The sequence below is a fragment of the Mus caroli genome, unplaced genomic scaffold (assembly GCF_978045245.1).
Source record: "Mus caroli unplaced genomic scaffold, Mus_caroli_1 scaffold_13, whole genome shotgun sequence".
NCBI lineage: Eukaryota > Metazoa > Chordata > Mammalia > Rodentia > Muridae > Mus > Mus caroli.
Window position 1 is genome coordinate 24,568,468 of NW_028227268.1, and position 16,617 is coordinate 24,585,084.

A 16,617-nucleotide genomic window follows, 5' to 3' on the forward strand; every position below is an offset into this window, starting at 1 on the left:
AGTGACAGGCCTTTTGTTCCTTTTACTCTCTCAGCCATGACCAAGGTTAGATGAGGGTATGGTCTTGCTGGAGAACCTGAATATGTACTGGGGAAAGGTGTGTGTGTGTGTGTGTGTGTAGTATGTGTGTGTGTGTGTGCGCGCGCGCACGCACTCACTGGGCATGCCGGTTCCTGGGATTGTATATGGTATTTGGATGGTATTTGGTTTTCTCATGGGCAAGCAATAAGTCTGCAAAGACCTGGGCATCTGATGGAAGACTGAGGGCAAGAGGGCATGGTGGTTACTGTTGCCCTTTGCTAACTTTTTTTTTTTTTTTTTTGGTGGTTTTTCGAGACAGGGTTTCTCTGTGTAGCCTTGGCTGTCCTGGAACTCACTTTGTAGACCAAGCTGGCCTCGAACTTAGAAATCCGCCTGCCTCTGCCTCCCGAGTGCTGGGATTAAAGGCGTGCGCCACTACGCCCGGCACCCTTTGCTAACTTGAAGGGAGTTTGGTGGGCTAGCTGGAAAGGCCCTGACTTTCCAGGATCCACAAGGATCTGAACACAGGTAGGAGGAGGACCTGGAGCACCACTGCCCTGTATGGGTGAGCTTTGAAGGTTAGGTAGTTAGTGAGTTAGCTGGCTTGCTTCCTTCTAGTCTGCCATAAGGTATCGAGGTGCCCTGTGAGATACGTGTGCCCAGAAGGCCAGAACATCTTGCCGTTTCTCCAGGGCATCAGGGCCCAGTTGCTCCTGACGGGTGGCTGGCCTCCCTCGAGGGTTCCCTTTCTTCAGAAGCGTCCTGTTACACCTCTTTGCCACTTAAGATTTCAGATACCACCTTCCCTTCAGTCCTTCGGGGTCTCAGTGTTTGAAGCCTTCAGTCATGCTGGTCTAGAGCTAAATGGCATATTGGATGGGAATGCCCATGTCTTCAGCAAAAGCCAGCTACCTTCTCATGAGCTAGTTGCTTTCTTTACTTCTGAGTGGAAAAGAGAAACCTTTAAAAGAAAAAAAGAAAGAAAGAAAAAAAAAGCTGGGCAGCGGTGGCGCACGCCTTTAATCCCAGCACTTGGGAGGCAGAGGCAGGCAGATTTCTGAGTTCGAGGCCAGCCTGGTCTACAGACTGAGTTCCAGGACAGCCAGAGCTATACAGAGAAACCCTGTCTCGGAAACAATCAGTCAATCAATCAATAAATAAAAAGAACTGGCTTGGTTTTGCTTTGAGAGAGGCATTTGAAGTCAGTGTAATCATGGGAGTCCCTGGATAAGATATTCAGCCCCTTGCGTTCCTCAGTGGAGGCAAAGAGGGTAGAGAGGATGTTAGACCCGACAGAGGAGTACTAGTGAGGAAAGAAAAGGCCACCTGGGGTCTCAGCGGATGAAGCTTGGGTACTTCAGAGGGTCTGGAATTAAGAGTGGGTTCTCTCTGAAGGAATGCAGCACTGGAAGGCCGCCCCGTCTGGTGGTTGTGGGTCCCTTTAGGAACCACATAGACGTGGCACATCATGAGGAAGAGTGGTGGCAGTTGATGGTAACTCTGTATTTACTCATTTGAGAAACCGCCAGCTCTTCCCCGGAGTGGCTATACCGTTGTGCGTTTCCTCCAGCAGCCTGTGAAGCGGTTGCTCCAGATCCTCGCTCCCCTTCTTTTTTAGCATAGGCATTCCAGTGGGTGGGCAGCAGTATCTCCTTGTGATTTCTTTTTTTTTTTTTTTTGATTTGCATTTCTCTGGTAACTCATGTTGTTGTTAAGCATCCTTCCATTCCCGCTGGCCATTGTACATTTTCTTTGGAGAATGTCTATTAAACCCTTTGTGCATTTAAAAACCAAATTGTTGTTAAATTGTTTGTTCATTTATTTATTTGTTGGCTCGTTTGTTTTTTGTTGTGGTCCTGGGATACGAACCCAGAGCCTTGTACCTTCCAGGCAAGCACTTCTTTTTTTCTCTCTCTCTCCTTTCCTTTCCTTTTCTTTCCTTTCCTCTTTCTTTCTTTCTTTCTTTCTTTCTTTCTTTCTTTCTTTCTTTCTCTTTTTTATTTATTCATATGGGTACACTGTCACTGTCTTCAGACACACCAGAAGAGGGCATCAGATCTCATTACAAATGGTTGTGAGCCATGTGGTTGCTGGGATTTGAACTCAGGACCTCTGGAAGAGCAGTCAGTGCTCTTAACCGCTGTGCCATCTCTCCAGCCCATCCTTTTCTTTTTCTTTTCTAACTTTAAGATACAGTGTCATATCAGGCATCTGAAGAAAGAGAACCTTCAAGTAAGGCTAGCTGCCCCCCACCCCCCCAGGAGCAATGGAGCCCTGATCCCCTGGCTCGAGCTGGCCTCAAACTCTCTGTGTAGCCTAGCATGACCTTGAACTCCTGAAACTCTTGCCTCTACCTTCTGAGTGCTCGGTTTACATTTGTATATCTGTTGCTACTCTGTATTATGCAGTGCTGGGTGTCATGCCCTTGAGCCCTGTATATATATGCCAGGCATCCTCTACCTACTGAGATAAGTCCTTAGCCCCCTATCCACTTTTTTTTTTTAATTTAAATGGAGTCTCATTAAGTTGCACAGGGTGGCCAAAACTTCTTCTGTATCCCAGGCAGGCCCTGGGTTTGCAGTCTTCCTAAGCAGCTGGGAAGTCCCCGCCTCCACAGGGCCCAGTCTCTTTTCTTTTGAGCCAGGATCTCGCTCTGCTCACTGGCATGCAGTCTTCCTGCTTCCTCCTCCCCGGTGCGGAAGTGTGAGCCACCATGCCCAGCCTGGGTTGTTACTCAGCTTCCTTAGCCCCTGTATTATTTATGCTCATGGCTCCTGGAGTTAATCATGTGGATAATCCAAAAACCATTTACATGAGGCGATGCAAGAGACTTGCCTTCCAGTGTGGTGTGCTGAGCCTGGCATTCAAGTGGGTCTGTGTCCCATGATGCGCTGGTTGCTTTGAAAGGGGGAAGAGATAGGCTCAGGACCGTGTGGATAATAAAGCAAGCGCACATCTCCTGGGACCTCTTCGGTCACAAAACTTTAAGTTCCCCCTGTCTGCCAAGTACAATTTATTTTTCTCTTTCTGGGATGTGAGTCTTCAGAGTACGGCCATAGCCTCAACAGCGGACCTTTACCTTTCCCATCCTCCAGACAGGGAGATTTGGTAGTTACAGGTCTTGCTTGTCTCCCTGGGCTTTTCTTTCTGCTCACCTTCATCCTTTAGACCCCCCAACTCCTGCCTTTCCCCTCCCCCTGCTCATTTATCCTTCAGCCTGAACATTTATCGAGCAACCTTTTGGTTCCCATCATGTGCTAAGGGTTCTCAGCCAAGTGGAAAAATCAGACATGGAAAGAAATACTTACCTGGCCCATGAGGCGGCTCTGCTGCAGGTAAAGGCGTCTGCTACCAAGCCTGACCATGGGCGTTCAGTTCCTGGGACTCAACGTAGTGGAGGGAAGAGGAAAAATGGCTCCTGTTAGTTGTCCTCTGACCTACACACGTGTGCCTTGGGATAAACAAACAAATAAACAATAAACAAACAAATTTACCCTGGATGTGATACTTAGTTTATAAAGATGCACACAGGCCTGAGTAGTTAATTCGCCTCTGAGACAGGGACTATCAGCCAGCTCTTGGATTATTCTCTGGGCTTTCATTCTTTCCATTCTTTTTACCTAAGTACTTGTTTTTCTTTTATGTGTATGGTGTTTTGCCTGCCTGTAATACCCGCAGAGGCCAGGAGAGGGTGTCAGAGGTTCTGGGATTGAAGTTTCAGACTTGAGTGCTGAGAACTCAACCTGAGTTCCCTGTAAGAGCAACAAGTGTGCCGGGCAGTGGTGACTCACGCCTTTAATCTCAGCACTCGGGAGGCAGAGGCAGGCGGATTTCTGAGTTCGAGGCCCTGGTCTACAAAGTGAGCTCCAGGACAGCCAGGGCTATACAGAGAAACCCTGTCTCGAAAAACTAAAAAAAAAAAAAAAAAAGAGCAACAAGTGCTTTTTAACCATCTCTCTAACCCTGGGTCCTCTCCATCCTTATTGGGCTGCTCTGTCATCTGAACTGTTCAATGGGCCCATAAAGGATCTTTCTGCATGCTCACCCAGGCACATGCGCACCCTGACGATACAATCTTACAAAGCGCCCACCTGGGATTTAGTCAATACAGCAACTGTTACTTTTTCAGTTAATCGTTGTACTTGTAGTGGGTGTTGAACTCAGAACCTTGGTATTCTAGGCAAGTGCTCTGCTACTGAGCTACACTGCCAGCCTCTTCATTTTATTTTCTTTATTTAAAATAGTAACTTATCATGTATACTGTGTTCTGCCTGCATGTATGCCTGCAGGTCTGAAGAGGGCGCCAGATCTCATTCTAGATGGTTATGATGTTGCTGGGAATTGAACTCAAGACCTCTGGAAGATGTCTTAACCACGGAGCCATCTCTTCAGCCTTGTTTGTTTGTTTGTTTGTTTGTCTGTCCTGCCACCTCAGCTCCTCTTCGTTTTATTCTAAGACATTCATTTATTTATTTATGATCCTGTGTGTGTGGCCTCGTGGGTGGAGGTTAGAGGACAACTTTTAGGAGTCTGTTTTTCCATCCAGCACGAGGGTTCTTGGGATGGAACTCAGGTTCTCAGACTTGGTAACAGATGTCCAACTTCAGCCCACCCACTTCCCACACCTCTTTTTAAACCCTTTGAGAGTCTTCTTTCTCTTCCTTCCTTTTTTTTCCCTTTTTGCTTGTTTGTTTGTTTTGTTTGAGACAGGGTTTCACTGTGTAGCCCTGGCTGTCCTGGAACTCATGCTGTAGACCAGGCTGGCCTTGAACTCACTGAGCTCTGTCTGCCTCCTGAGATTAGAGACCTGTTTTTCTTTCTTTTTTTTTTTTTTTAAAGATTTATTTATTTATTATATGTAAGTACACTGTAGCTGTCTTCAGACACTCCAGAAGAGGGCACCAGATCTCATTGCAGATGGTTGTGAGCCACCATGTGGTTGCTGGGATTTGAACTCTGGACCTTCAGAAGAGCAGTCGGGTGCTCTTACCCACTGAGCCATCTCACCAGCCCGAGACCTGTTTTTCAAAACTTCCAATGCTGGCCTTGAACTTGCTTGGAAGCCCAGTGCAGGCTGGTCTTGAACTCATGATCCCCTCCAGTTTCGGTCTTCTAAATGGCCAGGACTATAGGCCTGCACCACCAGGTCCAGTCAGTTGGTATTTATTAATGACTATTCACGGCATGCTGGATCATTTACCTGTCTCTGCGGTATCACCTGTGCGCCCCCCACCCCCACCCCTTTACCTCTGACCTGTACCTCCCACATTTTCCTGCACACACTCTTAATGCTCCAGAAACTGGCACGGTATCTTGCAACCAGGCTGGGTCTTGGCTCTGGCTATCCCTACCACTTGGAATTCCCTTCCTTTTTTTTTTTTTTTTTTTTTTTTTGGAGGCCCATCCTAGACTTTTTTCAGATGCCTTTCTCCAGCACTTGCCCTAGCCACCGGAGCTCTCTCTTTCCCACTGCTAGACAGAGTTAGCTGTCCCTGGGTCTGCTCTTTCATCTCCCGTTATACGTAACACAGTTCCAATGTTCATCACATTGCTTTTGTAACCGGCTGTCTTCCCAGCCAAATGGAAAAGATGTCTTTTTGTTTGTATATCCCAAGCTTCTGGCACATTCCCGGCCTAAAGTCAGTCGAGTTTGGCAGAGACTAGGCCAGATCTGGAAAGGTATTGAATGCCAGGCTAAGGAGTTAAAACTTTGCCCTGGGTTCGATGAGGAGCCATGGAAGGTTTTTAAGCAGATGTAACATGATCTTATTGTAGAGTCTTCCAGTGTCAAGTGTTCTTGGCAGTGCTGGGAGAGGCTTAAGTTCCTGGTCTCTAGCCTGATGTATGAGGGCCAAGGATCTTAGAACCTCTGAACCTTAGAACCTCTGCTCATGTCTCTCCATGTTCCCACTTGAGTGTGTGCTCCCCGAGAGTCCAGATGTGGGGTTTGTTTCATGATCCCCATAAGAGCATGAGTGTCTTTTTTTTTTTTTTTTTTTGTATATACAACATCTCCCTCCCCTCCCCGCTCCTCCCACACATATACCCAACATAGACAGACGCATATAGTAGCTATTTCAATAAGTACTGTTCAACTGAAATCCAATCGAGCTCTCTGGGGATATAAAATTTAGTACAACTAAAGGGAGAAAAGTCCTTCTGCTCTCCAGAGTGAGTCACCATCTGTATCCATGGCTCCACGGAAACCAGAGGTCAGCTTTAAGTGTTCACTGTTGCACTACCTGAATTTAAATGTCCTGTTATTACGTTGTAGATTCAATAGTAAGGATGGAGCTGAAACCCAAAGATAGCCAGCTTACAACCATGTAAGCCATCTTATGGTAGGAGTTACACTGGAGAGGTGGCTCAGTGGTTAAGAGCACTTACTGCTCTTCCTGAGACCAGAGTTCAGTTCCTAAGCTTCCATGTCTGGTGGCTCACAACCTCCTGAAACTCCAGCTAAGGGCATCCAACATCCTTTTCTAGCCTCTGGAGACACCCACGTGCATGTGGTAATCATTCTCCCCATATGCATGTGCAAGCACTTACACAAGTACACACACACACACACACACACACACACGTATAAATAAAAATAAATGTTATAAAAGAAATGTACACGCTGGGCGGTGGTGGCGCACGCCTTTGATCCCAGCACTCGGGAGGCAGAGGCAGGCGGATTTCTGAGTTCGAGGCCAGCCTGGTCTACAGAGTGAGTTCCAGGACAGCCAGGGCTATACAGAGAATCCCTGTCTCGAAAAACAAAAAAACAAAACAAAACAAAAACAAAAACAAACAAAACAACCCAACCAAAAAACAAAACAAAAAAACCTCCAATGCTTTAGGGCTGGAGAGATGGCTCAGAGGTTCAGAACTCTTTAGGGCTGTTCTTCCGAACAAAGAAGGTCCTGAGTTCAATTCCAAGCAACCACGTGGTGGCTCATAGCCATCTGCAATGGGATCTGATGCCCTCTGCTGGTGTGCCTGAAGGGAGTGACAGTGTACTCATATTCATAAAATAAATAGATCTTTAAAAAAAATAAAGCTTTAAAAAAAGATTCAGAGAATGAATGAGTAAAACATCCCCTAAGTTCCTCTTAGAGCAATTCAGCCTGGTCCTCTTAGAATAATCAGCTGTGCCAGGCAGTGCTGGAAGCAGAGGCAGGCAGATTCCTAAGGAATTGTCTATGTCCAGCCTTGTCTATAGGGAGGGCTACACAGAGAAATCCTGTCTTAAAAAAAAAAAAACAAGCCATTAATAATAATAATAATAATAATATAGTTCCAGAAGTATCAAGCCCTGTCGGGCCTCCGTGTTTTTATGAGTTTGTTTTATGTTTTGTTAGAGCCTCACCTCAGTGTAGACCTGGATGGCCTGGAACTGGCTGTGTAGACCAGGCTGGTCTCTTAACTCAGACCTGCCTGCCTCTGCTTCCCACGTGTTGGAATTAAAGGCATTTTGCCCCTTTGTTTTCGATGTTTGCTTGCTATAGTCTGACTCACCCTCCTGTCTCCCAACTGCCAGGTCTCCCGGCATCCCACCCACCTCACTCTTGTCTTTAAGTCAGGATCTTTCTGGGTGTCCCAGGCTAGCTTTAAACTTCAGGTCCTCCCGCTTCAGCCGTCTGGGCGCCTGTTTCTTCTTTAACTTGTAGAGCGAGGCTTGGAATGTCAGGCCAAAGGAAGTGGGATAGCCATGAATTGTCTGATGGCAGAGGAGCAAGGAAGTGGACCGGTTCTCACCACAGGCCCGGATTTGACAATCAGGTTCTCTCTCGATCACCAGCCATGCAGCTGATCTTTTGACCGTGGAAGGTGTAGCCAATGAAGGGCATCACAGTGAGTGATGCTGGGAATTACAGAACCACCTTTGTCAATCGACATAGGTTTTATTTATTTGTTTGTTTGTTTTATATTTTGTATTTATTTTTGCAGTGCTGGGATTGAATCCAGGGCCTTCTATATGCCTGTCAAATGGTCTGCCATGGAGCTCCATGCCCAGCCTGCCCAGCCTTTTGTGTTTTGTTTTATTTTACACAGTCTCATGTAGCTTAGTTGGCTTTGAACTCTTGATTTTCCTCCTCCCAAGTACTGCGGATTGCAGGCAGGTGCCACTGCCCCTGCCACAACCACGACTCCTGGTCTCCGATTATTTTTATTATCCTGGGACGTGCTGCTGCTTCTTTTTGTGTTGTGTGTTTTTGTTTTTATTGTTGTTGTTTTTGAGACAGGGTCTTTCCATGTAGCCCTGGCTGTCCTGAAACTTGCTCTGTAGATCTGGCTGGCCTGGAACTCAGAGCTTCACTTCCCTAAACTTCCCTAGTGCTAGGACTGTTCTAAAGATGTGCCACTGTGGGCTGCTGAGATGGCTCAGTGAGTAAGAACACTGTCTGGTCTTCTGAAGGTCCTGAGTTCAAATCCCAGCAATCACGTGGTGGATCTCTAATGAGATCTGATGCCCTCTTCTGGCACATCTAAAGACAGCTACAGTGTACTTATGTACTGCTTTCTTTTCTTTCTTTCTTTCTTTTTTTTTTGGAGACAGGGTTTCTCTGTGTAGTCCTGGCTGTCCTGAAACTCACTCAGTAGACCAGGCTGGCCTCAAACTCAGAAATCCGCCTGTCTCTGCCTCCCAAGTGCTGGGATTAAACCACCGCCCGGCTAATAATAAGTCTTTTTAAAAAAAGGAAAAAAAAGATATGCCACCGTGCTGGGGGTGGGGGCAGGGCACGTCTGCTCAGTCCCTTTCATTCCTGGCCGTCCGCAGCCCACACAGGCTGTAGTATGGGATTTCTAGGTTTAGATCCCTGTTCTAGAGTTTCATGTAAACACAGTTACCTAGAGTCTGCTTTTCTATTATTCCTATCAAGGTTTTGGTTTTGCTATTTGTTGAATAGCTCCCTCATTGCACACGTGCTTTTGCTCTCTGTCTCTCTCCCTCCCTCTTCCTCCCCCTTTCCCCCTTCCTCTCCCTCTTTCTACACACACACACACACACACACACACACCACTCACACTCCATAAGTGTGTTGGGCTTTTCACTAACTCTGGGAAAGTGGCTCACTGGCTCAATTAACTTGAAACTTACTCCATCATCTGACATTTCTAAGTAAAAAAGATTTAGAACATAAAAGCAGCAGCAAATTAAATGCCAGTTCCCCGATTTGTACTCCTGATGGAGTCCTAATGACTGTAGGATATCCCCTTCCTGCCACATGGGGCCCGAGTAGATAATAGAGGGTCTGCGAAGAGAGGATCTGGGAGACAGAGGGCTGTGCCCTTCACCCCCAGTCCATTAAGTCATGACTTAGGTTTCCTCTGTAAATCCTGAATGCATTAGTGGCTACTGGGTTGAGGGTCAAATGTCAAATACTCTGCTGTGATGGGGGAGGACATCTGTGGCTAATTAGACCACTAATTGACTATACACGATGGGGAAGTGCAGGATCCACTCACGAAGGGGGAGCCAGCTCCCTTGCCCAGGCCTTGTGTGCCTGCGCGTGCGTCTGTGTGTCCGGGTGTGGGTGGGTGTGTCTGTGTGCCTGTGTGTGTTTATTTGCACTAAGGCAAAGCATTGTTCCCAGTTCAGCATAAGCAGGTTGTTGCATGAAAAACTGGTCCAGCTTTCCTCATGGGATCAAAATGAACCAGAGCCCAGATGTTTAACTCCCCTGCTCACTTTGTTTTCTCTCTCTCTCTCTCTCTCTCTCTCTCTCTCTCTCTCTCTCTCTCTCTCTCTCTCTCTCTCTGTATATATATATCTTGAGTCATGGTCTTATGGAGCTCTGTAGATCAGGCTGGTCTTGAACTCACAGAGATCCTGCCTGTATCTGACTCTAGAGTGCAGAGATTAAAGGCTTGCAACACCACACCCCATGACTTCCAATTTAATCCTTCAGAGATACAAGTTACACCCACTCAGGTCCACCCTGCTTTTTTCTTGCCATGAGCTAATTTCTTTAAAGAACCCTCAGCATGTATTAAGATAACCAAAGGGCTTCACTTAGTATGCACCGAGGTTGGAGGGCATTTATTCCTTTATGCATTGATTACAGTGGACAAATAGTTTCTGAGTAACTGCCCTGTATGGGAGTGCCATCGTGGAGTCCCCAAAGGTCAAGTCTTCACTAGGCACAATCAGTAGTGTGGCCTGGTATGTGCAAAGTTCTGAATTCTATTTCCAGCATCGGAAAAGAAAGATCAGGCACATGGCATTGCCTACTGAAGTCCAGCAGGCTCACGAGGTTTATCGGCATTAACTGAAATGGGTGTTAGGCCTGAGGAAGCCTCAGGGGACAGGCAGGAGACAGGTGCCTTTGGAACCCTTCCTTATCAGGAAGAGGAGACTCGGACAGGTGGAGGTGAGTCTGAGACGAGCAGCAGCAGACAGGGAGAGCCTCTGGACAGGTGGGGGATGCATTCCGTACTGTCTGTCTGTCTGTCTGTCTGTCTCCAAGGCTGGGCCCTCCTGGCTGAGACTCTCTCTTTACCCTTGCTTTGCAGATCAATGAGCTGAGCAATGTCCCTGTTCCTGTCATGCTAATGCCGGATGACTTCAAAGCTTACAGCAAGATCAAGGTGGACAATCATCTCTTCAATAAGTGAGTGGTCTCTTGGAGGGTGAGGAGGGGCTAGGTTTTGTGGACAGTCCTTTCCTTCCTTAAAGCTCCTGACACTGTCACAACTACACTTGTTGGCAGAGTTGACCAATGGACCTGGAAGATGCATTTAAAAAATGTGGACCCATTGGACTTGCAAACTTTATATGCCCCAATATAGGGGAATGCCAGGGCCAAAAGAATGGGAATGGGTGGGTAGGGAAGTGGGGGGGCGCTATGGGGGACTTTTGGGATAGCATTGGAAATGTAATTGAGGAAAATATGTAATAAAAATATTAAAAATTAAAAAAAAATGTGATTTCCCCATGCCCGGCTCCCTTCTGTATCAGCCTACCTCCAGTGTCCCCTGGGGTGTGTGGCTGGGCACCCCAGGTAATCCACCCAGGACCAGCTCCAGAGAAGTGAGCTTCTGGGAGCTGAGGCAGCTAGTGTGCTGCAGCAGGGCCCTGTTGTCCCCTCAGTTACTGGGCTTGTTCCTGGTCTGGATGTAGCCAAGTCTTTTGTTTTTGTTTTTTGTTTGTTTGTTTGTTTGTTTTGTTTTTTGAGACAGGGTTTCTCTGTGTAGCCCTGGCTGTCCTGGCACTCACTTTGTAGACCAGGCTGGCCTCGAACTCAGAAATCCGCCTGCCTCTGCCTCCCGAGTGCTGGGATTAAAGGCGTGCGCCACCACGCCTGGCTAGCCAAGTCTTTTGTTCTCCCACCAATGTGGGATAGAATAAACTACGGGCAGAGCTGGGTGCGCAACATCACTACCCAAAGTAACTCTTCTCACTGGTGACATTGCAGTTTCTTAGATGTCAGACCAATTCTAGACGTTGTCTCGACATTTCTGGAGACCTTCCAGTGTTTGTCTCTTACCTATTGAGGATCTACTCTAAGCCGTTTGTTTGTTTGTTTGTTTGTTTGTTTTTTAAAAGTAATTTTATTTTATTTTTTTTAAAGATTTATTTATTTATTATATGTAAGTACACTGTAGCTGTCTTCAGACACTCCAGAAGAGGGAGTCGGATCTCGTTACAGATGGTTGTAAGCCACCATGTGGTTGCTGGGATTTGAACTCCGGACCTTCGGAAGAGCAGTCGGGTGCTCTTACCCACTGAGCCATCTCACCAGCCCCTGTTTGTTTGTTTGTTTGTTTGTTAAAACAGGATTTGTCTATGTAGGGTGATGTGGGGCTCACTATGTAGACCAGGCTAGCCTTGAATTTCAGGGAACTCCCGCCTCTGCCTCATTAGCTTGGGGGTTACAAATATATAGCTAGGATTAAGTGGTCTGAGCACTGTGTGGACGAGGTTGGCCTCAAACTTTTGACAGTCTTCCTGACTCAGTCTCTTGAATGCTAGGATTGTAAATGTGGCAGCCTACACCTGCCTTCGAAGCTTTTTCTTATTATTGCTGCCATTGCTGCTTTGAGACAGAATCTCCCGTAGCCTAGGCTGGATCTCAGTGTGGCGCCTTGACCTTTTGACAGCCCACTTGTCTCCACCTCTCAGTGTTGGAGTTCCAGGCCTTCACCCACTCCTGCCTTCTGAGCCTTTCTTGCAGCCTTAGTTTTACTCTTCACAGTGGGCCACACCAGAAACCTTTGGCACTCCCATGGTGCCCTATTCTGCATGCTCCCCCTGGGCTCTGCCGTCCTTTGTCCTTCCTCACCAGCTGGGGGACTTAGCCCGCCATTTTCAGGAAAAGCTTAATTTCAGAGCATCTCCTAGTGGCCTCTCTCTCTGCCGGAGTAGGTAGGGACATCTTGTTCTAGAAACTGTCTGTGTTCAGAACAGCCACCTCCCAAGTGTCCCCAAGGAATGGCAGTAGGTCCTGTGTCAACAAACAAACAAAAATTGGCTTAGCATAGATCCTCAGTGGTGCTAGGTAAGAGATGGCCACTGGAAGGTCTCCAAAGATGTTGAGACAACTTCTAGACATTGGTCTGATGTCCAAAAAGCTGCAAAGTCACCAGTGCGAAGTTTGGGTAGTGATGTTGAGCACCAAGTTCTGACTGTGGGCGCTGCTCTTTGAGAAGTTAGGACTCCAGGGCCGACATCATACAGCTCCCATCCAGGGTTTCCCATCCCATGAGCATCTTGGTCCAGAGAAAAACACCCTAGTATGTAACTGTCTTTCATCTTTGCTGCCATTCATTTCAGTGGTCCCAGGTGTGATGTGCGGTAGACATCAGAGCTGTTCTAGAAGATGTGTAGGGAGGCTGCAGGAGGGGCCTTTTATTTTGATTTTCGGGAAGTCTGGCCTTGTGGTATAGCCAGAGGGTCTCAGTCCAGACTTAGCACGGAGGCTGTGGGGAAGAGCCTCGTTTCTGGATGGCTTTCTCTCTGTCTAGGAGTCTGGGCTTGACTAAGAGGTAGCATGGCTTTGTAAAGATGTGATTATTCCAGGGCTGGCAAGTCACTCGGTGGTAGCCTTGTGTGTGTGTGTGTGTGTGTCCCTGGGCTTGATCCCTAAAACCACAAAAAGCACAAACAAACTAAAAAACTCATATTCCTAGTCAGCTGACTCAAGACCGCTTCAGTACAAGCCCCAGGGTGTTTTATTACTTAGTAGGAAGTTCAGGTTGGCCTTGAACTCTCAGCACTCCTATCTTAGCCCCCTGAGTGCTTGCCGGCATTACGTATGAACACTTGCGTCAAGCCACCTTTATCTTTGGACATCCAGGCAGGGCTCCTTGGACATAACTCTCCTCAGGATATTTGCATGGCAGTATCCCAGAGAAGAATGAATGGCCTTTCAGTAAGAAAGATCTTTCCGGACACTCTAGATCCTGCAGATGCTGGGTCTCACCTCCCGGGAGATACACTGTTCTTTTTAAGTTTTAAGGACAGCCAACAAACAAACAAACAAAGACATATGAGTGACAAGTGTACACTTAGACGATTCTTACAGAGATGAGGTGTAAAGCTCTACCTACCTAGAATCACCTACAGTGTTGGTTGAAATGCAGATTTTGCCAGATGTGATGGTGCCTTCTCTCTTTCTCTCTTTCTTTCTTTCTTTCTTTCTTTCTTTCTTTCTTTCTTTCTTTCTTTCTTTTTAGATTTATTTATTTTATGTATGTGGGTACACTGTCACTGTCTTCAGACACCCCAGAAAAGGGCGCCAGATCCCATTACAGATAGTTGTGAGCCACCATGTGGTTGCTGGGAATTGAACTCAGAGCCTCTGGAAGAGCAGTCAGTGCTCTTAACAGCTGAGCCATCTTTCCAGCCCGGTACATTCTTTTAATGGCAGCATTCGGGAGGCAGAGGTGGGCGGAGGGTGAGTTCAAGGCCAGCCTGGTCTACAGAGTGAGACCTCAAAAAAAAAAAAAAAAAAAAACCCAACCAAACAAAAAAACCAAAACAAACAAACAAAAAACAATCAAACAGAAAGAAAGGAAGGAAGGGAGAAAATAAAATGCAGATTTTGAGACTCACTTCCAGAATTTCTCCAGGCCACACTTTGAAGGATCTGGTGTTGCTCAGGCTGAGTTAGGGTGGTTCACAAAGCCTGTGTCTGCTTCCTCCAGGGAAAATCTCCCCAGCCGCTTCAAGTTCAAGGAGTACTGCCCCATGGTATTCCGAAACCTCAGGGAGAGGTTTGGCATCGATGACCAGGATTACCAGGTAGGTACAGAGCTGTCTTGGCACAGCAGGGGGATTCAGAGATGTGGGGGTCAGGAAGCCACAAGATGGGCAGGGGTCAGAGTGTCAGCTGTCCCTGGGCTACTGCATCTCCCTGTCTAAGCTCACGCCTAGTGCCAGCAGACCAGGACTGGTAAGCCTGTAGGAGCCTTAGAGGATGCTCCTGCCTGGGGGGGGGGGGGGGGAGGGGGGAAGCAGCGGGTGGGGGGAGCAGTGGGAGATTGCTGTGTGGGAGCAGCTTTATTTCCTAGTGCCAGCAGACCAGGACTGGTAAGCCTGTAGGAGCCTTAGAGGATGCTCCTGCCTGGGGGGGGGGGGGGAAGCAGCGGGTGGGGGGAGCAGCGGGAGATTGCTGTGTGGGAGCAGCTTTATTTCCGTCTGACGCGTGCAGTCTAGACTGAAGAACTCTTCCTTGGTAGTCTGACTGAGATAGAGCGTGCATGCAACTAGGCCTGTTAAAAGCAGGTAAGACAGATTAGCAAAGAAAGGCATCAGGGGTAGCAACTTACATCACCCTACTGGCAAGTTAGAGCACCACTCCTGAGCGTGCCCCCTGTCTTCCCGGTGGTGGGGGTGGGGACGGGCGACTGCTGCCTTCAGAGCATGATCCTGTCCTAGAAGCCACTGGCCTATGGGGAATGTCAGTCAGGGCCGCAGAGTCTGACTCAGCAGCCATGGCTCTGCGCCGGCTCTACCTTGCGCTTAGAGCCCCTTCTTTTCCTGGCACACAGCCTGCTAGTGAAGGTAGAGGTTTTCTTTGCCCTTAAGCAGTGACTTTTTTCAGTCACCTGTGCTGATACCACAGCGGGGATCAAAAACAAGTGCCTAAACCCCAGAAAGCTCTGTTGTGAACCTGCTAGAATTCACAGGGTCTGGAGATGAGAGCCTCCCCTTCCCCTCCCCCCACTCTGGAGGCCACACAGGCAGCTATTAGTGTCCTGAGGAAGGAGGGGAGAGCACACGCCAGGCTTGCTTCGGACCTAAGCCGCAGGGAAGGTCCATGGCTGAGAAGTCCTGAGGTCCCCTCCAGCTCCTCTGCTGAGAGCAAACCCTGAACCTGAATGGAGTCTGCTTTTCTGAAAATGTCTTGCCATTTCTGCCACCCCAAGTGTCTTGGCTCTGTTCCTTCCCCTGTGGTTTGTCCCCTGTCCCTGGGCTGTCTCACCACATCCTTTCCTTGTCTGCATCCTGCCTCTAATAGCCTTTTGGGCACATGACGTGCTCAAGGCTGAAATGAGGGCAACAAGGCTGCTGTTCGGGGAGGGGACACTTAGCTCATGTGTTCACAGTCCTCGGGAGTCCCAGATGCTGCACACAAGGCGGCAGGGCTGTGTATCTGTCTCCACCTGGCTTACTGTTACAGGGCCAGGCAGGGAGAGAGGACACCTGGTGGACACAGCCTACTCACCTTTTTTGGGCTGGGGACTCATAGGACAGGCTTCTTTAATTTAGCACCCTTCCTACCGAATGCCGCACTCCCGACCTCTTGGTATTGCTGCCCCTGGAAGACAGTGCTGGCTCCTCACGGGGTGGGGTTGTTGTTGTTGCTGTTGGCTCATTTGTCTTGAGATTATCATGGAGCTCTGACTAACCAGGCACCTGCTATGTAGACCAGGCTAGCCTTGAATTCACAGAGAGTCACATGCCTCTACCTCCTGAGTACTGAGATTCAAGATGTGTGTCATCAAACCTGGCCTTTATATTGAAGTCGTTTTATTTTTAATTACGGGTGTGTCTGTGTGTGGGTATGTGTGAGCCAGCGCCATGGCACTCAGAGCTATCGGATTCCCCTGGAGTAGGAGTTACTGTTATGTGCTGGGAATAGATGTTTCAAACCACTAAGCCCTCTCTCCGGCCCCTCCAGAAGGTTTTATGAGGTTGAATTAAGTGACCAAGAAGGACTTCATGAGATTGGGGAAGGTTGGGCAAAGAACCTCCCTGGGAGCAGGTTCCAGCGGGTGTGATTTTAGTAACCTGGGCAGCAGGATCGCCCCTGCATCTTACCTCCTCAAGTCCACGTGCCCTTACCTATATACGTGTCTCACCCTCTCTGGGCTTCTCTGAGCATAGCGGGGGACAGAGGACGAGAGACGGAAGCACAAGCCCCTCGCATTGCCTTCCGACATGCACAGATGAGGCAGGCCCACCCGAGGGAGGCACTGGCAAGAGAGATGACATCATCCTTTCAAGCAATGGGATCAATAAACCTAGAAAAGAGGCATCCATGCCCATGGCTTCCTGAGCTGGGCCTTTTGAATCTTTCCTAAACTCCATTACCCAAGAGACTCAGTGGTCCCCTTGGTCTGTCTCCCTGTGTCCCGAGTGTCGAAACTTTAAGCAGCTCA

The 16,617-nt window shown here is 48.1% G+C and overlaps 1 protein-coding gene across 3 annotated transcripts in view; it reads left to right on the top strand.

The window, feature by feature from the left end:
- The window catches only part of Pip4k2b (phosphatidylinositol-5-phosphate 4-kinase type 2 beta), a 30,961-nt gene that overhangs the window by 1,917 nt on the left and 12,427 nt on the right, over positions 1-16,617 (top strand). For 2 of the 3 annotated variants that reach the window (XM_021177373.2, XM_021177372.2), the window contains exons 2-3: positions 10,525-10,622; positions 14,158-14,254. In XM_021177373.2, the coding sequence (XP_021033032.1) occupies positions 10,558-10,622; positions 14,158-14,254 (162 nt within the window). In that variant the 5' untranslated portion in view covers positions 10,525-10,557. Of the gene's footprint in view, positions 1-7,766; positions 7,789-10,524; positions 10,623-14,157; positions 14,255-16,617 lie in introns of those variants that run through there. The other variant, XM_085829586.1, reaches the window with a different exon arrangement.